General features: G+C 51.8%; 10 protein-coding genes across 10 annotated transcripts; 5 read left to right on the top strand and 5 right to left on the bottom strand.

Moving 5' to 3' along the window:
* Positions 1 to 73: 73 nt before the first annotated feature.
* On the bottom strand, positions 74 to 1,210 carry CORC01_09665 (2OG-Fe(II)oxygenase; the record flags this gene model as incomplete). The annotated part of the gene is made up of 1 exon (XM_022621294.1): positions 74 to 1,210. One exon carries the CDS (start codon positions 1,208 to 1,210, stop codon positions 74 to 76), a length of 1,137 nt encoding a protein of 378 aa, XP_022472170.1.
* A 767-nt stretch (positions 1,211 to 1,977) lies between these two features.
* Positions 1,978 to 2,409, bottom strand: CORC01_09664 (metalloproteinase; the record flags this gene model as incomplete). Its single annotated transcript, XM_022621293.1, has 1 exon — positions 1,978 to 2,409. One exon carries the CDS (start codon positions 2,407 to 2,409, stop codon positions 1,978 to 1,980), a length of 432 nt encoding a protein of 143 aa, XP_022472169.1.
* Positions 2,410 to 4,059: 1,650 nt separating this feature from the next.
* CORC01_09663 (riboflavin transporter MCH5) lies at positions 4,060 to 5,312 on the bottom strand (the record flags this gene model as incomplete). The annotated part of the gene is made up of 2 exons (XM_022621292.1): positions 4,060 to 5,039; positions 5,123 to 5,312. The coding sequence occupies 2 exons, from the start codon at positions 5,310 to 5,312 to the stop codon at positions 4,060 to 4,062; spliced, it is 1,170 nt and encodes a 389-aa protein (XP_022472168.1).
* A 2,386-nt stretch (positions 5,313 to 7,698) lies between these two features.
* Positions 7,699 to 9,173, top strand: CORC01_09662 (oxidoreductase; the record flags this gene model as incomplete). The annotated part of the gene is made up of 3 exons (XM_022621291.1): positions 7,699 to 7,883; positions 7,954 to 8,670; positions 8,723 to 9,173. 3 exons carry the CDS (start codon positions 7,699 to 7,701, stop codon positions 9,171 to 9,173), a joined length of 1,353 nt encoding a protein of 450 aa, XP_022472167.1.
* Positions 9,174 to 9,561: 388 nt separating this feature from the next.
* On the top strand, positions 9,562 to 11,133 carry CORC01_09661 (uncharacterized protein; the record flags this gene model as incomplete). Its single annotated transcript, XM_022621290.1, has 2 exons — positions 9,562 to 10,323; positions 10,399 to 11,133. 2 exons carry the CDS (start codon positions 9,562 to 9,564, stop codon positions 11,131 to 11,133), a joined length of 1,497 nt encoding a protein of 498 aa, XP_022472166.1.
* A 1,159-nt stretch (positions 11,134 to 12,292) lies between these two features.
* Positions 12,293 to 12,630, top strand: CORC01_09660 (uncharacterized protein; the record flags this gene model as incomplete). The annotated part of the gene is made up of 2 exons (XM_022621289.1): positions 12,293 to 12,424; positions 12,514 to 12,630. 2 exons carry the CDS (start codon positions 12,293 to 12,295, stop codon positions 12,628 to 12,630), a joined length of 249 nt encoding a protein of 82 aa, XP_022472165.1.
* A 1,583-nt stretch (positions 12,631 to 14,213) lies between these two features.
* Positions 14,214 to 16,025, top strand: CORC01_09659 (uncharacterized protein; the record flags this gene model as incomplete). The annotated part of the gene is made up of 1 exon (XM_022621288.1): positions 14,214 to 16,025. One exon carries the CDS (start codon positions 14,214 to 14,216, stop codon positions 16,023 to 16,025), a length of 1,812 nt encoding a protein of 603 aa, XP_022472164.1.
* Positions 16,026 to 16,368: 343 nt separating this feature from the next.
* On the bottom strand, positions 16,369 to 16,916 carry CORC01_09658 (uncharacterized protein; the record flags this gene model as incomplete). The annotated part of the gene is made up of 3 exons (XM_022621287.1): positions 16,369 to 16,498; positions 16,573 to 16,695; positions 16,750 to 16,916. The coding sequence occupies 3 exons, from the start codon at positions 16,914 to 16,916 to the stop codon at positions 16,369 to 16,371; spliced, it is 420 nt and encodes a 139-aa protein (XP_022472163.1).
* A 2,544-nt stretch (positions 16,917 to 19,460) lies between these two features.
* On the top strand, positions 19,461 to 20,997 carry CORC01_09657 (glycosyl hydrolase family 43 protein; the record flags this gene model as incomplete). Its single annotated transcript, XM_022621286.1, has 2 exons — positions 19,461 to 19,811; positions 19,867 to 20,997. 2 exons carry the CDS (start codon positions 19,461 to 19,463, stop codon positions 20,995 to 20,997), a joined length of 1,482 nt encoding a protein of 493 aa, XP_022472162.1.
* A 1,543-nt stretch (positions 20,998 to 22,540) lies between these two features.
* Positions 22,541 to 24,679, bottom strand: CORC01_09656 (methionyl-tRNA synthetase; the record flags this gene model as incomplete). Its single annotated transcript, XM_022621285.1, has 3 exons — positions 22,541 to 23,075; positions 23,130 to 24,450; positions 24,511 to 24,679. The coding sequence occupies 3 exons, from the start codon at positions 24,677 to 24,679 to the stop codon at positions 22,541 to 22,543; spliced, it is 2,025 nt and encodes a 674-aa protein (XP_022472161.1).
* Positions 24,680 to 25,169: the final 490 nt, after the last annotated feature.

Below are 25,169 nucleotides of genomic sequence, written 5' to 3'. Positions count from 1 at the left end.
TTGAGAGAAGCAGATAGAGCGATCGTCAGAGCAAACGCTAATTTGAAACCCCGTTGACATCTTGAGCCTTTGTTCACTGAGCACGGTCATTTTCGTCATCAGACTCTATCTGGTGCATCGCCCGAGCTCTCCGTTGGACCCAAGCTTCGCAACCAATCTCTTCGTATTTTGGCTTCTCCCCTTCCTCCACGCACGTGTCAATGACACCGCAGCTCTCGTGCAGTCCAAAACCGAAAAAGAAGGGCATACTGATGCGCTCCTCTCCACTCAAGTTTTGGGCCCGATGCACTGTGCTGACGTAGAGGTCATTTGTGATGCGTTGTAGGTAGTCGGCAATGTTGACGACGAATGTTCCCGGAATCGGTGTTGCCCTAATCCATTGCCCCTGGCGATTCAACACCTGTAAACCCCCTACTGAGTCTTGCCATAGGATGGTGAAAAGCTGAAAGTCTGTGTGTGAGCCTATGGAAACTATTTTGCTGGTGTCTGAATCGACAGCGGCCGAGGAGCTGAGGAGAGGAGGGTAGTAATTCAGTGCTAACGCTGCATCGGGGTACGCGAACTTTGCGTCAAAGTAATCCTCAGGCAGGTCGAGAGACAGCGCAAAGGAACGAACCAGCACGTGGGCGAGCTTCAAACAGGATTGCCAGTACCGAATGATAGCTTCTTTGAAGTGCGGCTTATTGGCGGTGCCATCCCAGTGAAAGTCTTCAATCCGCAAAAGCCGTCTCGCCTCTTCTGGAATGGCTTCAACGTCGGCCACGGCGGGATCATGGCGAGGGTCGTAGGTCCAGCTGAAAGACTCACGGACATCGACGCTTTCTGACTTGTTGATCCGCTGGGATCCAGGGGGCTTGTAGCCGTTGAAATAGCGACTGTTGCCGACCCATGAGCGCATCTTGGTCTCTTCATCCTGGCGGAAGTATTCTAGGCAGGCAGCATGAGCAGAATCGGTGACTGAAGAGGCGATACCGTGGTTGGTCACGTAGAAGAAGCCGGAAGTCATGGCAGCCTCCCGGATCTGCTGTGCTACGGACCGTCGGTCTGTGAGCTCGGAACTGAAAGCTAGCGAGACGTCGATGACTGGGATCTCGGTGGGAAGAGCATCGCGGAGCGGATTCTGAAGGATGAGACGGGTCACCGGCCCGTTTCCGGACGCCAAATGTAGCAAGGTCGTCGCCGGTTCACATGAGAGAGTCATGGTACTCATTGTGGGCTAATTAACATGAATAAACGAGTACGTATTGGTCTCAAATCCGAGGAGTGTCGAGCTTGACCAAACCGAGTCGGTCCCTAGGAAATGTTAGTATCGGACCAGAAGGAAAATTCAGGCCATTTAACAGCTGATGAAAGCGGGGCAATACCAGTGGAGGGCGATAAGAAAATAGAAGGAATCAAGACGTGGAAGTTTGGCTTCGTGTCATTGGCTTGGAAAGATGTCGCCGGTGATTAACATCGGAGATAACCGACAACATCTGGTTCCAGTCCTGATTCATCAAACTCAACGGTAACACGTGGTAGCGCCGATATCATAGAGGAGAGTTCGGTCGTTTGTATGATGATGTAGCAAAGTTCAATGTGAGTCCGAGGTACCTCGGCCCGATGTCGGCCATTTGCTGCGTCGTCGAACTTGACATGGTTCAGCGGTCATCTTCTTCGGGCCTTAATCTATGTTGCTTTACCTCTCAGAATACAAAATTTCTCGCAGTGTTCGCTATGGAAACGATGCGTTCTAAGTTACCTGTAGTAGAGCTTGGATGTGGAAATCGGAGGATGCTTGGTGAGTTGGCGATATCTACGTCTTGTTCTGTCCCCCTTCAGCGGCCCATGTTGGCGTACATAGAGTAATTATGATGGTTTCTGAAGAGCGCGGACGGGAGGCAACGCAACACTGGCGTTATCAGGAATGGCGTACTCTTCGGTGAGGGGGTTATAAATCGCCTCGCAGTGGGTGATCTCGTAGATTGCAGTCGAAGCTTAGCACTGCCGATGGCATCCTACACGTAGCGTAGGCAGGCCAAAGAGAAGCGGGGACATGATCAAGGCCATGTAAGCATTGAGATGGCTATCAAGGCCGCACACGCCGTAGTCAATGGAGCAGAAGTGCCGGGATAATCCTGAATCTGTTGAGTGACATTCCTGCGCGACATTGCGGGACCGCGCGACGACGATGTTGCGGTTTTCTGACGAGTCGCTCCCGGAGTACTCGACAAATCGCTTGGACGTGCCTGCTACGTCTGTTACGTCTGCTGCAGCAGCAGTAATGAGGACTTGACAGTTGGCTAGGGCTTTGCTGCTGGCCTCCAACGTTGTCTCGTTGCCTCTTCGCTGCAAGTTGTTGCACTCCTCGAGCGCCGCAGTTATCGAGGACTTTGCGGCGGTATTTTCATCGACGCTGACTTTGTTCATATTCGACTTGAAGGCCACGGCAGGTTGGAGACGGATGTCAAGCAAAGGGAATCATGCCCTCGGCGGTCATGGAGTAGGTACCAGGCTGGGCAAAGTGATAGGCTTTGGCTGGATTGATCAAGACCGCCACCAGAGTTCCCGCTTGGCTTCAGGGCATCTTACTGAATGTGAATTTGAACAGGTTTAGGTCAACGCCGCCGATATCCTCGATCATTGTCGAAGTCTCCGCCCTTGAAGGATACCGCGCAGATAAAAGTCACCTTGAGTGTCGAATCCCGCTTCGAGTATCAGATACCGCGAACATTTGGATAGGGATTGGCGATGACCGCCAATGAAGCGAGCGCGAGAACCTTGCACCACAGCATTTTGAGAATCACATCCGCTGCATACATGATTGAAATTGAACAGGATGTCACTGCATGTTGTCATGTGGTCACCTTTGTATTGCCATATTAAACAGCCAAAACCCCAAAGCGCCGGGTACTATGCATCTCTGCAAATCTTCCAAACCTACCTTGTCTAGAAGCCACTATTGGCTTGCATCGCCGGGATAGATGAGACATAAATGTCCTGAGCGAGTGGCTCAAGCTCGTCTTTGACCAGTATTGAGAAGTCGAAAGGGGCAGGAGGTTTTGCCAGCCAAGTTATGGTACCATTGGCGCTTGAGGTAGATCCCCACAGAACAGAAATGTTTTGGTTGTGATAACATGACAGAGAGTGACCAGAAAGTGGCCAGAGAGTCTTACATCCTCAGTTTCGAGTCGGGAACGTCAGTCCCAGGCAATCTGAGAGTATATGCAAGATGGAGAATTGAAAATCCGAATTGTCTTTGGAACCTGGTCCGATTGGCATGACGGGAACGAGTTGCCGGGTTGTGCTGCGACCAGGTCAAGGGCCGCTCCGAGGTTCCTTTGACTACCCGAGCACGCACTGATATCGCAACTTCATTGACCATCAACTGTCATTGCAAAGCTTAAAATATCCTGGATTGGATGTTGTATAAGCTCTTTGCCATATGCTTGCCTACGCCGAACAGTCTCCATGGTCTGTACGTGTACATGTAGTTTGCCAACTGCTGAATGTAGCTTGAACCGCACGTTCACCAACTCGCCCGAGCCATGAGTGATTCATCAACCTTCATATCTCATAATTACGTTGAGCAGGATCTCAAGAGCGCAGCTCTAAGAGAAGTCAACGGATATAGCGATTGGCGTCAATTCATCTCCGTGATCACCTGGTATTGTACTACGTGCCCAAAGGTATACTGCTTCGGAACTTTACCACCCCCTTTACGCTCGAGTGAGGCAGAACTTCTGAAGGGCCTTGTTCGACTTTCAAATCCTTTCTTCGAAGTTCATCCAAGACCCAACTACAACCGAACGTCCCGCATAGACTAGTACACCTCCAGCAAATACAACAGCAAGATAGAGTCCCGAAAGTGCCTTTGATCCAAGAGATTCCAGCATTTGACCACCAATCGGCATTGTCAGGAGGAGTGAGAAGCTTATGACAAAATTCATCGTTCCTGGGACAGTCAAAAGTGGCCAACTTCAGTCATGAACAAGGTGAATACGGTACCGTAATATCTCCCATAATCTTTGGGTTCGCAAGTCTTGGCTACACAAGCTGGTGTAATTATGTAGTAAGCTACTATGAGCCAATGCAGGTCATATTCAAAAGTACAAATTTGGACTTACCAGGCGCAAGGGAGAGAAATGATCCTGTTCCGAAGCCCCAAAGTGCAGAAAAAGCATACAAAGCTTCGATTCGGGTCGATCCAAACGCAGTGAGTGTTGCGGCGGTGCATATAAGTGTGAAAACGATCATCACAAGGAGAATGTTGTAATGACCCAGGCGATCGCCTACCAGCCCGGGGAGAATACGGCCAAGCGACGACAAGCCGTTGAGGATGGCTAGCATGTTGAAGCCATGCTCCATTGGGAAACCCGACAAAGCCACCAGGGTGGGAAGAATTGCTGTCGCACCGAAAATGACAAACTCGAGAAGCGCAATGGCGCCGCAGATTAGCGAGAAGGGTACCGAGCTGAAGGCGGAAAAGTCCATCACGGCTTTCTTTCTGTTTCTTCCTGCAGATACGCCATCGCTCTCTAACGCGGTGTGCAAGCTCGTAAATGGAAGAAGACAGATGATGCCCAGGACCATGATCAGTATAGTAAGAAATCCGATGGCCCTCATCGACCACTCCCATCCCCACATGGGGAACATCTGTCTAAGGGCCAAGGGAAATATGATCCCTCCGGTTGAGGATCCGGACAAGGCGAGGCCTAGCGCCAAACCTTTACGGCGATTGAAGAGTTTTCCAATCACAGCAATGCCCACGGTCGTAGCGATAGCGTTCCCAATACCTCCTAAAACACCCAAGCAGAGTATAAACTGCCAAAGTGTTGCACACTCTGCGAGTAGGAGGAACATCAGGACAATTAATCCCGCTGCGAGCGGTCCAAGGAGCTTGGGCCCGTAAACATCCATCAGTGGACCTGCCTGTATACCGAGGAGCATCGTGAGAAAGCTGTAGACTCCTGTGATCCAACCAACATCTCGGGCGGAGTAGTCTCTTAACTGGTTCTCCAATAGAAATGACTGTATAGCCCCGGAGGATTGCATAAACCCTATTGCATGACGTATTAACACTAGTCTCTTCCTATTTCCCGCCAAACTTGCACGGTGTCCCGAGAACCGGATGTGTGCTTACCGAACGAAGGCATGAGAAAGAGGAATGAGCCGAGGACACAAATCCACGCCGAGTTCCGGGATTCGATGTCCACGAGAGGGTGCTGGTGTGACTGTTGTTGGGTCATATGGCTGCCTTCATGTTGCAGCGGTTGCCCCAAAGTTCCCCACTTGGCAGTGGGAAGTTCAACTTGTTGCATTGGGGACGACATGGCTCTTGGAGAAGTAAGGAAGATTTCAGTTACTCACTGAACCAAAGAGTTTAATGATTGACTCAGTGAAAAGAGCCCATGTTTGCCATAGATGACGATTGCCGGCTCCTTTACCACGCCGAAGAGGTCTTCTAAGAGCCAAGAGCGGAGTTGGCGGAGTTGATGCACAGACTAAGTTGGTGCTAGATTTACATCGGCTGACACATTTGCCTTATTCGGCATTACCTCCAGCTTTTGCTGTTCACCTGATCTGACAACAATTCTTTTGGGATGCTGTGGAATTTGACGCAACTGTTCCAGCCATTGTTCATCCGGCGTTTTATTTTACTCGCGGTTATGGTTCCTTTCTGACCACGTACTGTGACGCCATTAGAGCGATTGACCTGAGGCAACTTTTTGATGTGGTCTGCCATCTATCGAATATCATTCTTACAGGCTGCGGAGGAAGACATCCTGACTGCAATAAAATACTGATTCAAAGTCATATTTGACTCGTGGGTAGGTCATCGACCGAGTCGGTCTACCATGAGCGCTTCGAGGAAGGTCGAGATAATCGAGTTGAAAATTTTCAGCATCCCGTTGATCAAGGTCTGGTCCTTTACTTCAGCAATGCCAATAGTGTTGAGCACGAGACTGAGGTAGGACGCGACGCCACACCACTGACTGCTGAAGCCCACGATGCAATCAGCGTTCGCATTCGGTTGACAGGCGTTCACGCAAGTTCTAGCCTAGACGATTGGGAGATGTCTTCAGCCTCTTCGCTTTGAGTTAGTTCGACTTTGCGCAATCTCAAAGTCGATTAAAGGGCCGTTGAGACTGCCGCCAGCGTGACAGTCGGCGAAGACCTTTCTGGCCTCGTCCTTTCGATGACGGCGCATTAGCCATCTGCGATGATAGGGCAGCTAAGTGAGTCCAACATATTTTACATAAGATGAGTAGGCTGAAAAGGCAACCGGAAAATCATACCGACGAGACTCGAGTGAAAAATATGCACTGAGGAGTTGGACAACAGGAACTGCCCCTTGAAGTGGAGATGGATTTCACCAACTCCAAGTGGAAGCAAGCACGAAAGTTCCAAAGGTGCACCATGCAACAAAAATGGAACCAAAGTACCTTGTGAGCTAACTGTCAGTGGGCCGATGAGGCTGCAGGAGTCTCCCCGGTAATACCAGTGATGACCATTACTTACAAAGAACGTGCTGTATCAAGCTGTGATTCGGCCGCCGTGAGTAGCGCACGCCAACCCGGTGATCAGAACAGGACTCAGCTGGCTGGTGAAGGTCATGAAGAAGCTTGGTAAGGCTTTTGTTGCTGGGAAGGTGCTTGGACATGCCCTGCAAGACGGCACACCCGATGCATGCTGCCAAGCCCACGGCCAGAGGAAGGTTATGTCCATATCTGTCCGAGACGTACGTTACGATGAAGAGCGTTGCAAATATACCAACACGGTAAACAGCACTCATAAGACTGAGAATTGCAACCTTGAGGGTGCTAAACATTTGGCGTCATTGAGGAAGAGTTTGCAGGCCGTTCATCATTGAGCCTTTGCTCCATTAGTGGAAGTGCTTCAGAAGGATCAAGAACCCATAGCATCGTAACCTACAGATGCAGAACAGAATGAAGGCACCAGAAAAATTAGATTTAGCTCGAGCAGACGATGCATCAAAGACCAAGGCTTTGGATTCGTTCGCAGGACCTAGAAGTTACGCGTGTCTCAATCACTCTCAAGTAGACTCATCGAAGCCTTTCATATTCCACGTACAACTGCCAGAGCAGACTCAAAGACCAGCTCTTCTCCCTTCCTCTTCGATATAATGCCCATTGTTCTTACGGCTGATGTGGGAGCAAGGATCGAGTTCGGCAAAAGTTTGTGCGGTATCTGCTGAGTCGTCGCCAAATGGAGTGGGGCAGGGGCATGTCAGGCTTCGATTGAAGCAACAAAAATAAATCAACTACACGAACACGAGAACATGCCATGCTATTAATCCATCTTGTAGGGGTCACTACCGATACAACCAACTCCAGCTTTTCCAGCACCGGCTAGAGGCTAGGGATCAGACTCGAGGTAGCTCTTCACAGCTTCATGATGCTGATAAATCCCCATACCGCGTGGGGTAAACGGTAAACACAATACCGGAACTCGGAATGCATAATCTTCGGGAGTCGGACGATCAGGGATGTACGGGTAAGAATGTATCATCACGGCAGGGAGCAATTTTGGGACGCGTACTCGACCGAACTAGGTGCCCTGAGATTTGACTCTACACTAGCAATTTTGGCGTGGCTCCGATAATCTGCGGAGACTACTTGGGCAACACTGGTCTCGGGGAGTATCGGGGCTCGTACGCCTTGAGCAACTTCTCCAATTCTTTCGAAACATCATTGGATGAACGTACATGTAGCAAAGGTAAAGTGGTCTCAAATCCATCTTCACGTGGCCAATGATCTTTGGGGCTCAACAATTCAGACCGAGCTGACGACATTGTTGGAGTCGTACCCACATGAGGCCATGGAGAAAATACAAAAGCCATCACCGACGCCTCTTCATATCGCACGAACAGGCATAGGTAAGTTAATACGGTGGGCAAGAATCATCAGGGAATCAAACCCAGATTCGCGTGCATCCTACATTACCGCACAGAGAGCCACCCTCAATTTCCATCTGCATCAATAAAGACGTTTCCAGAATGGCCTCGAATCAGCAAACGCCCATCCTCAAGGTGGGCATCATCGGCTGCGGCGAGATTACCCAGGTAGCACATATCCCAAATCTCAATTTTCTCTCTCAACGCTACCAGACCACGTATCTGTGCGACATCTCACAACAGGCTCTTGAGCACTGCGCGCGAAAAGTGCAGGGAGGGCCGCCCAAGACGACGACTGATGCAGCAGAACTCTGCTCTTCCCCAGACGTCGATGTTGTGGTCATCGCCAACGCTGATGCGTACCATGTAGAGCATGGTCTCTTGGCGCTCAAGAACGACAAGTATACTCTCATTGAGAAGCCGGCCTCAGTCTGTTTCCGGGACCTAGACCTCTTGGTTGAAGCTGAGAAAAAGTCCAAGGGGAAGGTCATGGTCGGTACCATGCGGCGTTTTGCAACTGCGTTCACCGATGCGGTCAAGGAAGTTGGCGGCATGGAGAAGATCCAGTACGCCAGGGTCAGAGACATCATTGGACCCAACTCGACTTTCGTCGGTCAGTCTGGTACATTCCCATTGAAGTTCAGCGACCATAGTGATGCAGACACCAAGGACAGACTGAAGCGGGAGACGGATATTTTCGAGCAGGCTCTGGCTAAGGAGTTCGGAGTTCCCGTGACCCCTGGTTCACAACTGATGCTGCAGCTTCTCGGAGGGTATGTTGCCATTTCATCGACTAGAAGAGACTTATTGCTCACAAAGTGTCAGACTCGGAACACACGACCTTTCCGCCATGAGAGAGATCATCGGTATGCCGAATAGCGTTGCTGGAGCTTGTCTCACCTTCCCGGGCATTTTCAGTGTCCTCTTCAAGTACGACGACTTCCCCGTCACTTACGAATCCGGCTTCAGCAAAGTTCCGCAGTTTGATGCACATATCGAAGTGTACTCTCCTGAGAAGATTGTCCGCGTTGATTTCGACACACCCTACGTCAAGGGCCTGCCAGTTACGATGACAATTAGAGAGCTGATCGGAAAGGATGGATTTCAAGAGCGCAAGGTCAGGAAGACATACCAGGATCCATATACCAATGAGTTCCTCGAGCTGTATGATTGCGTTGTCTATGGCAAGGCTCCGAAGACAAGTGTTCAGGACTCGAGGAACGACATCGAGTTGTTCAAGATGATTCTTCAGGCAGATTCAAGCAGGTACCAATAGGGGCCAGGAGGTCTGCTGAAGAAAGGATCTACAGCTCTATAAATTTCCCGAGAAGTTTGCTGTGGGCTTGACGGTGCTGATGTTGCTACGGTGATTCCGTATGACATGCCTGCCCGCCTGCTCAAGTCACATGTTCTGCATCGATTAGTCGTCAATGTGAAAGAGATGCCCGGCTATCTGATGTGATTTGCTGCTGACTTTTATTACCTTCCTTCCATCATTCTCACAAACTCAGCCCAAGAAAAGCTTTTCCTTCACCAGACATCCTACCATAAACCTTCATCAGCCAAGCATCACCACTTCACAGCTACTTTCTTTGTTTTCAGGCACTTCTTCCTGGCTTTTGTTTTCAGACATTATCAAGACTCGAGAACGAATTGCAACAAAGATGGATGGCGACAAAGGAGGCGACGAGAAGCGCGGAGAGGATGGAGGAAAAGGAAGCAAGAAGAGAGCCAGGAAGGGAGCTGGAAAATGCGAAAGCTGCAAGGAGCTTGTCGATGAGGCAAATTTACCCGCCGCCATTGAGAATGCCATCGCAGCATGCCCTACTGACTCAGACGAGCGACGAAGTCTGCTGATCCTCCAACGGGTCAACCAATTGTGTCCCAAGGGTGCAGACATCAAGCTCGACACTCAGGCGAGCATGTTGAATGACCTGACGAACCGGCCTGGCCCAATGCCAAGCGATGAACAGATTGCTAGCGGAAGGGACCGCAGTCACAACCATCTCTACTATTCTGCTCTGATACGCAGAAATCTGGTTTCCCCTCCAGGATGGGACACCATTGACCACATCTACCGTCGCATGGAAAGGTTCAAAGCGGTATATAACGAGTCACAGGAGAAACCACGCCTTCGGGATCGCGCTGCGAAGGCTTCCAAAGAGTCTACAAACGATGGGGGCGATGGCCCTAACAACACAGGCAAAGGTTCCTCCAACAAGAAACGCAAGAGACCTGCGACAACCAACCACTCAGCCCGCGACGAAGAAGACGATGAAGCACAGGAAGAGGCCGAGATTCATGACATGACAAGACAACAGAGATCCTATCCTCTTCGTGTCCCATCAGCTGCCGCTCAACCCATCCGCAGACCGGGTTCCTCTCCTATTCAGTCCGGTGGCTATCAAATGGACAATTCCTACCAGGTTAGCACTTCCAAAGCCCTTTGGGAACTTGACTAATATCTGAAATAGCTGCCCAATTCACAATTTGCTCCCCAGGTCTCGAACGACCCTGGCTACAATCCTCACTCTGTCGCTCTTATGAACCGAATGTCTCAGCAGAACGCATTCTTTCCACCCCACGGTCCAGATGCATTTCAGTCAGCCTTCATGAATCTCAATCCTCTGAGCGGCCATCCCAACCATAATAATTACCTTGCCAATGCATATGGCTTTGCCTGTGAACAACCACAAATTCACAGCAACATGGTCAACGAAACCTTTCAAGGAAACATGGCGAATCTTGGACATGTCATCAACCAGCCGCTCAGAACCGTCCATCGCCCCACACCACTGAGAGCCAGCCATCAGTCAGCCAACCCACGCCGAGTTCCTGAGCAGACCACTCAGCCCCAGATGCTGGCGCAGAACATTCAACAAAGACCTCCGATTAACTACCCAATGTTGGGTCGACTTCGAAGACAGAGACGAGCGATTGCCTCCGGAAATGTCTCAGATGCTGTTAATACTCGCGTTAACCCCTTGTTGAACGCCAGTAACGACATCGCCACTGCTCTCGAGACCCTCGGCACCTCTTCTCGTGTCCAACTTCATGAGGGAAACGTGGTCCCCGTGGGATATCCTCCGATCACGATGCCTGCCTCGGAGCCCCTCAACTTCGCTGCTCCTCACGACGGGGACTCTGATAAGACCGCAGATGATACTAGCGCTTTCGCCGAGCATATTGAGGGCGAGGACACCGAGGAAGTTGATACAAAGGATTCTGTGAATTGATAATGCAAACAAGAGGCTCGGAGGAGGTTCAGACATTGGCGTTGGTGGATATCTGGCGTGCTCGCCTGGAAAGCAAGTGCAGGCTTCCGCTACTTAGGTAGACATGTAGAAAGTATGAAGACCTACGAAAAACTTTAAAACACAAGCAACTCGCCCCTTCACAGACGTTAGGCACTCTATCCCTGCATCAAAACGGTGCATATGGTGGACCCATCTAAGGTTATAGAATCTCTCGTCCCTGTCCCAACTCTTTTTCGTGGAGTGCGGCAGGTAAGCATCGGCCTCCGAGGCGACTCTGAAGCCTGAGAGTCCAATCTGACCGGGCGATGACAGGTCAAGCTTCATGCTCAATTCGCATCAACACTTTGGCCGCTGCAATCGATACGGGCGCATCGTGTCTTGGGCTATCAGCTGTGATGTGTAAGCGGCCGGCAAGTCCTGGGGTTGCAGCAAACGAAGATTGGAATGGATACAAGTTAACGGCGGCGCCCTCAAATTTGTCCGTCTTGACTGCGGCGAGTATCCAAACGTGCGGCAGACTAAGTATAGCAGGATGGCACAACCCAGTCGTTGCCCGGGATATAGAAGTTAAAAATATATTAATCCAAGCACCTTTTCACGTTGGATGGAGAGAATTACCCGCAGCCTCCACATCTTTCCTACCTTGGGTGAATCAACTTTCAAGCTTGAATCACGTCCCGACGCACGGCCCACACAGAGACCAATCAAGGTTCGGATTCAATGATCCTCATCCGACAGAGCTCTCTGATACCCGAGATAGACGAATGTATCGGACAAGTTCCATTCTGGCGAGTTTTCCTTTGTCGGACAGTGCGGACGAACCGGAGGGTTTTGATCAGGTTTGCAACTCTGGTTTCCATAAATTTAGATTTCTAGACAATATATCTCGAGCGAAGAGGCTTGGCAAATATCAAACAAGAGTGAAGAAGCTTGGCAAATAGCAGACAAGATCGAAGAGGATTGGCAAGTAGCAAACTAGAGCTATAAGTACATAGCAGCTGGCTCTTCTGGACAGTATTGATCTTCTCTTGCATATTCATCGAGTAGCAAAACTTCTTCGAACCAGCAGTCGGTCACCTGATTCTCTTCAATTTCTAGTTCCAAAGATACCCTACCTTATACATACAAGTCAGTCAACATGTTATTCCATCCTTCCCTCGCCATTGTAGCGCTGCTGCAATTTGCTCTTCCTGCCTCTGCCACATTCTACTACTGCGAGGGCGCACTTATAGGTGGCGGTTGTCCTGATGGTTTCGGAACCAAGACGAGCGTAAGTTTAATGTTTCCGATCTCACGTATTAATTTTTCGTTACTTCTGTAAGCTGTATACTAACTTTGGACTTTCTGTTTAGTGTCCAGACATTTGTCCAGGCTGCAAGAAAGGGTGCTTTGGAGGAAATGTGCCAGACTTGGGTGCAAATTGCTGCCAGCAGCCGGACGGAACCCTCCACGTCTTTTGTTTCCGCACTGGAGTAGATACTTGTTAGAGAGCTCAGAATCAAGACGAATTACAACCTCATATCATCAATTGGACAGCAGCCTCAGATCCAAATAGCGGGATATTTCAGAAGTCATCTTCCGAGTGATTCAGAATTGATGCTTAATTGTGCTTGTGTACATCCCAATGATCCCATCAATGGCCCCGAAGTTATATGTGAGATGATGACGACCCAGTCAACCTTCTGCTAAAATGCACTCCCTCAGCCTGAAAGTTTGCCATCTGAGGTCTGGAGCTCGTACCCACTGATCACGAGTTGGACCTCGTGCTGCGCTAAGATAGACAACTCTATTTTCTTTGCTCTTGGTAACCAGCAGGCTGCCAAACTATGTTCCACTTGCCGAGGCCGGCCAATACCACGCACCTAAGCCACGGGGTCACAATAGCACGAAGATAAATCGTTCGACTGCCCTCTTTGGATCTTCTCGAGTGCTATAGCCAGAACAGGCGGAAGAGCATTAACTTTGCGATAACGGTATAAATCCCTATTCTTCAAAGCCTGCCCTGCAGTAGCCCGGGTCACATATCGATAGTCAACGGAGTCGTATGGTTTAGCACGAGGTGAGGGTGGTTCTCGAGCTTAGAGGCGTTTCCGACTAAGTTTAAGCAGCAAACGCCATCTATTCTGAGTCGCCGTACAGGACGGGAACCCAAGAATCCGGGTACCGCGCTGTGATTACTGCACCAGATCGGGGAGCTCTATTCTAACTAAAATAATCATACTGACCCGTGTATGTAAGTTGTATGTAAATTTGAGGAGTAGACGCCATCATCAAGTAGCCATTCTCGGTTGTACACTTACATGGCTTGCTTTCTCTTCGGTCACCACAGTATGCACCCTAAGCCATCAAGCATTTGGGAGGCAATGCCAGTGTCACGGAAGCAACAAACAAGGTAAACCATCCCATCCTTAAATTGCAAACTTTGCCCTAATAACACTATCGATTCTGGTGGATAGTGACCGTGAGTGTAATAGGAGGAGGGCTGCCGTCAACTAGCGGAATTGGGATTAGAGGCTCCAGTCGTTAGCATCAACGATATTCGACAAGCGAACGGTCAAGCCACATTAGAATCCTCCTTTGTCATGGATAATCTTCAGCCAGTACCCGTTTTTCGGATCAAACAAAGAATCTTTGTAGGAATAACGCGCTACAGTTTGACGCATGGTTGCTGTTTTGCTTTGGTATGCTGCTGAGACTACTAGTAGTCAGGTTCGCAGCATCGGGCGCCAAATCTTCGAGATTTCTTCCCGAGTATTAAGACCGAGTAGCGCCTCTCCTGCAACGACCCTCTTAGCCTACAGCCACTAGAGAGAGAATCAGACGATTATTGAGGCCTTTTCTAAGCTCAAAGAACTGTGTGTCGGATAACCCAGGATGAGGTTCTTTGGCTAGAGGCGATCGTGACGGAAAGTTGTTATATAACTTGTAGTGAAATTCGCCCGATTCAGCTTTTCTCATCCATTCCCTCCACAGTCATTCCTCACTGTCATTCATTCTTCTTTCTTCAGAACCATTGGGTCCACATACTAACACCATTTTCATCTTCTTCACCATCCAGAATGCGCTCTTTCATCGTTCTCGCCGCCCTAACGGCAACCGGCGCAGCTCAGTTGATGTCTCTATCCGACCTTGCCAGCATCCCTGTTTCAACCGTTCAGACTGTCCCCATCGGTGTTGGCAACCAGACTGTTGCAGCCTCAAAACGGAATGTCAACAAGTTGGCAGCTCGCGGCGACTGCAGCGCCCTTCCCGCAGGCAGTGGCCCGGTGCCCTCTAACGATACGGACTCGGCATTCCTCGCCGACACGGACTTATCCAACGCCGCTTTGGCGGCCGCCACCCCATCCGGATGGTACCAGACCTTCCAGAACCTCCAGTCTGCGACCTCTGCCTCAGCCTACATGGGATACAAGACCTACGCAACCTATAGCCCTGCCCAGTGCGCAGCTGACTGCACTCAAATGTCGGGCTGCGCGGCTTTCAACCTCTTCTTTGAGAGAGATCCGAGCCAAGATCCCGGCACCGCATGCCCCAACCCCCCGAGCACGACTGTAATCAAGTGCAGCTTCTGGGGTGTCGGAATCGGTCCGTCCACTGCCACGAACAATGGCGAATACAGGAACGACTTCCACGTCGTAATTGCAGGCTCGAACGGATACCAACTTACAGCGCCCGACTATGCCGTCTCTGGCTACAACTCGACTTTCACTGACACGGCCACCATCAACGCCCCGAACGACTGCAACAGCTACATCACGTACAAGGCTCACACCAACGGAGCATACGACCCTTCTCTCTGCGCTGCCGATTGCGCTGCTCAGAGACAGGAAACCAATCCGTTCAACGGTTTGACTTGCCGCTTCTTCACCAGCTACTCGCTTGTCAAGAACGGCGTCGTCCAGGCTCAAATCTGTGCTTTGTACTCGCGTACCTGGGACAAGAGCTACGCTGTCAACACGGGATACACATCCGGCTCGGACGTCTACACGATCCAGTACGCTTACTCTTACACCTACACATCTGATATGGGCAACTTCAACTGCCCTCAAGGCAACGCGGCCACCTCCGCCACCTCTGCCACTTCGGCCACTTCGGCCACTTCGTCCACTTCATCCACGTCGTCCACCTCTGTGATCGTGACACCTTCCACTCTTTCCACATCCACCACCTCGTCCGCTGCCACCCTGACTACATTAAGCAGCTCATCCACTTCCCTTATCGGTACTTCAACCTCCACCACCATCAAAACTACCACCTCGTCCTCCGCGGTCTCAACAACCAGCAGCACGGCGGTCTCCAATGGACCTCTTACTGCTTGCCCCAGCCCATTGAGTTATATTGTCGGCTCTCAGGGTGGCTTGTATGCTGTCTGCGCCAACACCGACTTCATGATCCCCAGCCCCCAGATCTATTACGGCTACAAGTCTAATCAAGACTGTGCCACTGCATGCGAGGCGCAATCAGGCTGCACCAAGGCCGTCTACAACCCTTCCACTCAGATCTGCTATCTGAAGGGTAGCCCGAGTGTCGCCGCCTCGAATTGGAACGTCAACGCGCCTTTTCAGACCCTCGTGAAGGTCACTGACGGTACTGCTCTCACCAAGTGCTTGGCGCCCACTTACACCGTCAACTACCTGGGCACCACCTACCAAGTCTGCCCCAGCAGTGACTTCACCAACAACCCTGCCACGGACATTTGGTACCTCATCCCCAACGACCTCGCCTGCGTTGCCCTCTGCCGCTTGAGGGCAGGATGCACCAAGATTGTGTACAACTTTGTCACAAAGACCTGCTACAACAAGGGCAACCCGTCCCTGGCCAACACCGGATGGCACGTCAACACTCAGTTCCGCGCCATCTACATCAACTAAGGAATTTGATTTGATGCGTGGCGTGGCACTTGTGGGATCGTGGACTCGAAGTCTTAGACATTCGTTCCTACTTGAGGATTTACCTGAACTAGAATAGAAGAGGGGTATGGAGAGATGGCGTAGACAAAAGCTTCATCTTTTCTGGTTTTGATATTGTATTTACTCGCTCTTTCTCTTCTCATACTCTCTTTCACAGACTTTTTCATAATTACAAACCATCTTAAGAATTCAACCAATTGATGATAGTACATGGAGTGATTATATGTGAACCCGTACTTCAACAAGCAAAGCTTGTTCGGTCGTAAGTGATAAACTATCCTTGATTCAATCCGCTTCTCTTTTTTCAGCTGCAAACAGGTTGTGTCGAGGGCTTCGATACCGCATTTGATGGGTTCGTTTGCCCACAACCGTTGAGTGCACCCAAGACAGTGTCATCGACAGCAGCATTGTACGCGGCGCCACAATTGGGATCACTTCAATGAGGTCAGCATGGTTCTCTACTTCACTCCAAAAGTCTTCGATTATGAACACTCCGGGATTTTCTCACCTAGTACCGCCACTGGCGTTGTTGAAGTATGAGCAAATGTCATGAGAGAAACAATCTTGTGTGTAGACGTCGCCGAGAGCCGTTCCAGTACATCCGGCACCACAGCGGCCATTACAGGAGTAGCTGCGGTTCATGTTAGCAGAGTTAATATACGACGGGTTTCCAGGGAAGACAGACTCTCCAGATCCGGCACCGTTGGCGCCGTAGTTGCTTCCTACTACACCCGTGAATGTACACGATTTCCCGGCACTGTTTGTCCATCTTGCCGTTGCCGTCGCGCCGACGTTCAAACATGTAATTGCTCTCTTGTCAAGTTCAAGGATTGATGGAGCCGCCAGAGCCATGAGTGGGCACAAGGCCATGATAAACGAGAACTGATGCAACATGATTGTGAGCGAAAGAAGAGCAGATGTTGTGATGAATAATTGGAATGCTCCCGGTACTATATATTAAACTCAGGACATTGAGACATTATAAGTAGCTAAACAATCAGCTAAACTCTGTCCAGTCCCCCGTATAGGCCATTTGAGATTAGAGCCTCAATTCGCCGATCGATATTGCGGTAAACTCCGAGGCAACGGAGCAAGTCCACGTAGGGAAAGTGTGTTGTCCAAGATTATATTGCTTTCCATACTTTGTGCTAACCCAATAGCAGTCCGTCAAATGAAATCTGGGGTTGAGGAAATGGCGCCATCAGTCGTCATCGGCAATGGGCCGGTAAGGGCAAAGTTCCGGAGAATTTTACGGAGAAACATGTCCAACCGCCTCGTCGGTGAAGGATGGTGATCTCCCGCTCGGCCCGGGTCTTAAGTCTTCAATAGATTATTAAGGGTTGCTGTCTGGCTCAGTCGACGGGTGTTTTACAATGACTTTGCTGACAGCGAATTTACCTCATTTCATGGTTCAAGAAGCTTCATGAGCCCTACCGCCGAGGCTTGGTCTTTCACCATGTCAAAATGCGATCTCCTCATTTCTACTTGAAGACTAGTGACGCATGGCGACTGTGTGTTTAATCGAACTGCTTCGAGGACTTTTGACGGTCATAAAAGCTGGACAGTTGCGACACTTGTGTCTGTGGACGTTGTCTAGCGAGAGAGACCACATCAACATGCCGTTCGCCTCGCCCTAGATCTGACAAGCAGCATATAGAGAGTCCTAAGTCTGCCCTTCCGGGAAAAAATCCTCTGAGAGTCGATTTCAGTCCTAGACCTTGATTTTGTGCTCATTAAACTGGTCGCAAGCGGCTAGAAGGTAGCGTCTCTTGGGCTGTTGAGACGTCGATTCTAATGACCAAGGGGTCTCCTAACCCATCACTCCATCGTTGCTTGAGGCCCGAACATGAGTCTGCCGATGGGTCAATTGTTGGATTTTACTCGACCGCAGGACGAATCTCCCGGTCGTGATGAGTGATGCTCTTACGGCTCCTTGTGGGGGAAGTCTCCGGAGTTGTCCATCTTGTGACGGAAAAAATTCGCTTAGGCGTTGCAGCACTTGACTCCGGCACCGCTGGACTTCACCCGGCCGCCGGAGCAGTTCCCGAGGGATTGCCGGATTCTTCTGCTAGATAAATCAACGATTCATCCAGTGAGCACTTCAGCAGAAGACATCATCAGCTTTGTGTCTGTGTAGGGCAGACTCAACCCCCATGTTGGGTACTTCTGTGCGGGAAATCCCCGTGAGGATGAGGCCGGCCAGACCACCCCGGCATTTTGCCATGAGTCGGAGACCAGAGCACTATGCTGGTGAGTGCGGATCATTTCATGTTTCCCTCGAGATCAGTCCCAGTAACCCCAATAAACTTCTCTTTGCCTTTCGGGATCTCGCTCCCAATTGACCCATCAAAACGCCCAGGTTGTGAGCTTGAGTGGATCAGAGTCGCATTGGTCAAATCCTAATGTTCTACGGAGTAATGTCGCGGTTCATCTCACATCTCGTGTCTACGTAGCTTTCCTCGCGTATCATGGCATACCCGGCCGGTCAGGATGAGCCGGACGCAACCTTCGCCAAGCTGCTGGGAACAAACACACAAAACCACGAGCGAAGCCAACGCCCAATAGTCGACAGTCCAACGGACGAAGCTCACTCAGCGATAGCTCATTTAGATTTGATCTCCGCCCCTTCACCGCACCCAGATGACATCAACTCACAGCGGACAAATGTCCCCGAAAAGGTGCAATCTCCAGGCCGCGGGACAGAAGGATGCGACGGCACATGAGCTCAAACCCCGCATGCCCATCGAGCTTGGTTAGTCTGGGCTGGGGTTGCTGGGGTTGTTATATGAAGTTATGAACCCTCCCAAGACTTGTTTGTGATGCTTCCCCCGCACCTACGCAACTCTGCGTCTTTCTCAACGGCGGATATTTCTCCAGGTATTTGTTCGTCCCCTGGCCCTGCAGCTTGGCACTCGGCTTAGCCCACCCCGCCCCCCCCCCCCCCCCCCCCCCCCCCCCCCCCCCCCCCCCCCCCCCCCCCCCCCCCGCACCTTCCTCTCTTCCCTGGGTACTCCTCCCCCCCCGCCCCCCGCCCCCCCGCGCTCCCCCCCCCCCCCCCCCCCCCCCCCTCTCTCTCTCTCTCTCTTTCTCTCTGCAGTCTGCACCCATCTCGTGCCATTGAAATCACGCCTTGGCCGATCATCTGCTTCTCCCCCAAGGTCTCTCTTGTGGTCTGGAAAGGGTCTTGGCCCTGCGCGACTTCCAACGCTCTTCAATGGCCCGGCTTAGATGCTTCGGCTTTCGGGCCAGTACCAGCCGGCCCATCTCGACCGGTCCCTTCATGTAGTCATGAAGAGAGTATAAAGACCCAAAGTCGCATTACGATTCTTTCGCCTAGAGAGCCCCGAGAGATTGAGACCTTGAGATCGCTCTCGACTCAGCTTAGTCCTCTCCAGCATGGCGCTCGCAAAGCTCTTCTCATCCGGCCTCCTGTTCGCCTCTCTCGCCGCCTCCAAGTGGATTGTCCCCGGCAGCAGATGGCGTGACAACGAGGGTAGTCTCGTCAATGCTCACGCCGGCGGTGTCACGATCGACAAGGAAACGGGCAAGTTTTTCTGGTTCGGCGAGTACAAGATCGAGGGCCAGGAGGAAGGCGGCGGTGTCTCCGTCTACAGCTCCGATGATCTCGCAACGTGGGAGTTCCACGGCAAGGCGCTGGAACCCATCGAAGGACACCCGTACATCTCTACCAATATGATCATCCAGCGCCCCAAGGTCGTCTACAGCGAGCCCGCCAAGGAGTATCACGTAGGTTTTCTCCGGATTTTGGTCCACTGCTTTCAACGCGACTAACTCATTCCAGATGTGGTGGCACGCCGACAACTCAACCTACGGCCTCCTCCTCCAAGGCCTGGCGACCTCGCCCAATATCTCTGGCCCGTATACGTTTGTCGACGCCACCGCGCCCCTCGGTAACTGGTCCCAGGACTTTGGCATCTTCACCGACTACAAGGACGGCCGCTCCTACTCGCTGTACTCCAACGGCGACCGCCGCGAGGGCCGCGACGTCTACATCTCCGCCTTCAATGATGACATCACAAACGTCACCGAGGTCGTCCACCGCTTCGACAAGTACGACCTCGAGGCACCGACCATCATCCAAACCGACAAGAGCTACTACGCGCTCATGTCCCATAAGACGGGTTACCGCCCCAATAACGTCGTCGCCTTCCGCGCCGACTCCCTCGCTGGCCCCTGGTCCCAGCCCTTCTTCGTGTCCGACGCCTATACCCGCACGTATAACTCCCAATCTGGCTTCTCCCTCAAGATCGAAGGCTCCGAGGTCACCACCTATCTGTACCTCGGCGACCAGTGGGACTCCAACTCCCTCTGGGAGAGCCGCTACATCTGGCTCCCTCTAGTCATTGATGACGAGAAAAAGTCCGTCCACGTGGAGTGGCACGACATCTACGACCTCAACGTCAAGACTGGCGTCGTCACCCCAATCGAAGGCACGCCTTACTACGCCCACGACGTTGCAGCCACCACCGCGGGCGCCGCCTTCAAGCAGGAGGCCACCTTTGCCAGCGGCGGCTCCATCGTCACGGGCATCTACGGCAACGACAGTACCGTCACCTTCACGGGCATCCAAGGCGCCGGCGAGTCGCAGTGGGTCTCGTTCTACTACCAAAACACGGACGACATGGGTTTCGGCGACCAGCCCGGCGGCAGCCCGGACCGCATCGGTGGGAAGTGGCAGCTGCGCCGCGTCGCCTCCGTCGTCGTCAACGGCAACGTGGAGCAGGTTGAGACGCTGTTCCAGCGCGATAGCCACAAGGGCATTATCCTGTCCACACCCCTGCAGCTGCCCCTGGAGAAGAGCTCAAACAACACCATCACCATTGGCGGGTTGTGGAACGGCTTTGACTTTAAGGGTGCTGATATTGACCGCATCGTGGTGTACCCTCCCGAGGGCGGCTCTGTCAAGGGTTAGAAGAGAATCTAAACGACCGGATAGTAAGTTAGTTAGAGTTCTTGTAGAATTGAACAAACCTCTTACTATAAGACATTGTATGTAATGTCCTCTCCACCATGTATAGAAAAATTGGTGTATCATGTGCAACAAGTTCCATCTTCTATTGTTTGTCGGTCAAAGATTGCTTTCCAATGGACCTCCCCCTCACCTCGTCCATTGATATTGTCCGTAAGAAGCAAGCTGCATGGCTACCTAGTCTCCTGTGGTTCCGTCGGAAAATGCTCAACATCGTCTTCATCTGCGACCTCTTTTGAATGGGATAATGTCGCCCTCCTTGGCAGCGCCCTTCCCGTCCATCATCCCTCTCGCAGCTAGTCTTGTGCAAGATTCATGCATTAAAGAGATGGCCCATGTACTCGCCACAACAGATCTCTTCACTAGTCCGATCCCTCATCAGCCGTCAGTGAAGGTAAGGGGGAAAAAAGGAAAGGAATGGAGGGGGTAAACTGACCTTATTCATCACGCCCCTGTCCGGAATCGAACAGCGCGCCCCTCAGTAGCCAGCACTTCTACTTCCTTGGAGTATTTGTTTTAGAGTTGGTACCACTCCGCCAAACACCTTCGGTAGAGGGGGCCCTGGTTATACTTACGAGTGGGTGCTGGTGACAGGAGCGACGTTGAAGGGGCCTAAGTACCATGGTAGGTACATGGATGAACTCTTTGGAGGAAGGAGCAAAGAAGGGGCGAGGAAGGTGGAAGGACGGTAGGAAGGAAAGGCAGGCGCTGATGGGACCCGGCTGGTGTGGAGGAAGGTGGCGGGATAGGTGTGTACCTTCCTCGTCTTCGAGTGTAATTCTGTGGCTGTACCCACGAGAAGATGGGAATCACGTGGCTGCCATGTCCATGACCTTGCTGCGGGAGGGTTTTCTCCTGTTACCTTCCGAGACCGTCATCTTCGGTGACTACCTTAGTTAGGTAATTACAGTAGACTATAAATACCGAAGGGCCCATCTTCCTGTAACCCCTCAACGATGCCATACTTGAGTCGTCCGCAAGGTAAGCAAGGGACAGGATGAGAATTACGTAGAAGAGTTTGCTTCCAAAACTGGAATGATCGGAAGCTCCTCATATGTCCCTCCTCCCGTCTGTTCCAGAATGAGCACTGCCTCATGTTTGTGATGAAACAAACTATTCTCCATGCTCCGAGATGACAGGCTTCAGCGCCTTAGGTCCAGATATGTAGACAGCGCGATAAATCATTGCGCTTGAATCTTTGGGCTTAAGGGGGTAGTGAAAGTCCAGTGAACATCCCGCTCTGTACTCTATCATCAGGGCAAGGAGCTACATGAATGACATTGGATCTTGGATCCTTCATGATAATCGCAAGAGATAAATGAAGACGCATAATCACATAAGGCAGGTAGTTTCAAAAGAAGGACACCCGATGATTCACATCTATCTCTCATGCCCAAGGTAGTAATCAGCCCATCAATCATCCGCTATGACCATGTCCTCTCTGCAACGCCGATGATCATAAAAACCCCACTCCTCTTGCTCTACTCTACGATGTGTGAACATCCGTCTTGGAGATCGCTTCTGTTACCGCCTCGATGGCCGGGTCGGCCTCTGCCTTCTTCTCGGTAGACTCCACCGACGGCCCCGCATCGGTAGCCTTGGCCTTTTCCGCCTCCTTCTTCGCCTTCTTACGGGCCTTCTCGGCTTCCTTTGCGGCCTTCTTGGCAGCGGCCTTGGCCGCCGCCTCCTCCTTTTGCTTCCTGACTTCCTCGCCGCCAAATGCGTCCTTCCACTCTTCAATCTTGGACGCCGCAATCTGGGTGAAGAGATGCTCGGGGATACCAAGCTTGTGACCGGGCTTGATGGCATCAGTGACCCAGGCGTCGGGGATGATGGCCTTGGGTTCAACACCGAGCTGCTTGAGGATAGCGGTCGAGGTATTGGGCAGGTAAGGGGCGACGAGAGAGGCCAACAGGTCGATCTGGTTGAGGGCGAGACCGACAACGGCGGCGCATCGGTCGGGCTCCTCGGTGAGAAGTCTGTTGTCGAGCTTGTTGTCCTGGAGCAGCTTGTTGCCGAGTCTGTGGACGTTGTTAGCTTTGAGAAGGAGGGGAAATGGGCCGGATCAAACATACGTGGAGATGGACATGATAGTCTGAAGACCAGCCCTCATCTTGGTGGCCTCCATGTTGTTAATGTACTCCTTGAGCAGGGTGTTGACCTCCTTGACGTGCTGCTTCAGGTAGACGTCAGTGTATTTTGTGTAATCGGGAACTGCGCCTTCGGTCTTGGCCTGGCAGAACTTGTTGACTCTCTGGCAGAAGTTGCCGAGGTTCTTGAGGAGCTCGTTGTTGTTGCCGTCAACCATCTCCTGCCACATGAACTCGGAATCCGAGGTCTCGGGTCGGCGAGACAGCAGATAGTACCTCCAGACGTCGACGGGCAAGCCGGTCTGCTGAACCTGGTTGCCGAAAACACCGACACCTCTGGACTTGCTGAACTTGCCACCCTCATAGTTGAGGTACTCCGTGGTGGAAATCTTGTGCAGCTTGGTCCAGTTCTCGCCGGTACCGAGTTGAGATCCGGGGAAGATGATGGTGTGGAACTGGACGTTGTCCTTGCCCATGAATTGGTACAGCTTCACATCATCAGGGTTCTTCCACCACTGCTCCCAGTTCTTGCCCTCGAGGTTGTCACCGTCGGTGTAGTTCTTAGTGATGGAAACGTATCCGATGCAGGCGTCGAACCAAACGTAGAAGACCTTCCTGGCGTAATCCTCTCCGACCTCCTGAGTCGGGATCGGGACACCCCACTTCAGGTCTCTAGTGATACCACGGGGCTTGAGGCCCTTGTCGATCCAGGCTTGGGTAATCTGCTCGGCATTGTTACTCCACGCGCCCTTCTTGCTAGACTCCTTGAACCACTTGATTAGGTCGTCCTTGAGTGCATCGAGTCTGAGGAACAGGTGCTTCGTCTTGCGCTTTTCCGGGGTAGCTCCGTCGAGCTTGCAGCGAGGCTTGATCAGGAAGCCGGTGGGTTTCGCGGCGACGTCGTCGTCAGCGGAAGCGTTGGCTTCGGGTTCGGGCTCGAGGGGGTCGAGCAGGTTGCCGCACTTGTCACACTGGTCGCCTCTTGCGCCATCGTAGGCGCAGATGGAGCAGATGCCCTCGACGAATCGGTCAGCGAGGAAAGACTGGTGGGCCTCGACAGGACAGAAAGGCTGGACGGTCTCGCGCTCCTCAATGTATCCGTTCTTCCACAGCTTGGTGAAGATGTCTTGGACGATCTCGGTCTGTTGGGCAGTCGGGGTTCGGCCGAAAATATCAAAAGAGATATCGAAGTAGTCGTAGATGCCCTTGTGGATGGCGTGGTACTTTGCGCACAGCTCGGACGGGGTTACACCCTCCTCGAGGGCCTTGGTCTCAGTGGCAGTGCCGTACTCGTCGGACCCACAGACTGTGCAGACGGATTCAGCCGGGATTGGGAACACTCAAGGTAGAGGCAGTCGCAACATACTGTAGATGGTGGGGTTTCCGCGAGCACGCGAGTATCGCGCAAAGACATCGGCAGACAAGACACTGCCAATGATGTTGCCGAGATGGGGGACATTGTTGACGTACGGAAGGGCAGAGGTGATCAGAACGTTGTTCTTGCCCTTGACGGGCAAAATGGGATTCGGCGCCATGATGTGTTGTGTGCTGTGTGTCGAGAGAAGGGGAGGAGGAAGGGGAGGAAGAGAAAGAAAGCTGAGATGCCGACTTCCTCGGGGAGAGGAGTCAGAGTGCCTCAATGCGCGCGCCCACAGTACCTACCTAACCTTCCACTGGGGTGCCCAGGGCAACTGTGACTGACTCTGATTGCCGTGCTGTGAGTGCGCGAGCCTTGAACCCCGCACTATCCCCTTTTCGGACGAGGGGCACAGCGCAAAAGCTTGGGCCAATTCGAGGTGGATCCAGTGCCATCGCCGAGTCCCTCTCACTCTCATACTCTCACTCACTCATGATTTGGATCGTGAAATGGTCATGAGATGAGTTTTTCGATGAGGGAGCACTTTTAGAGTATCATGTCTCATTTGTTTAAATCAAATCAATGAATCAAACATTTTTCTCTGAATTAGCTGTTGATCTCAAACCTCCGTATCGCTTGCTTCGGACTTACCCTTACCGCACTCATAT

The sequence above is a fragment of the Colletotrichum orchidophilum genome (genome assembly GCF_001831195.1).
Source record: "Colletotrichum orchidophilum strain IMI 309357 chromosome Unknown Scaffold_89.1, whole genome shotgun sequence".
In the NCBI taxonomy this organism is placed as follows: domain Eukaryota; kingdom Fungi; phylum Ascomycota; class Sordariomycetes; order Glomerellales; family Glomerellaceae; genus Colletotrichum; species Colletotrichum orchidophilum.
Note: the sequence above shows the minus strand (reverse complement) of the source record. Positions and strands in the feature narration are given on the sequence as shown.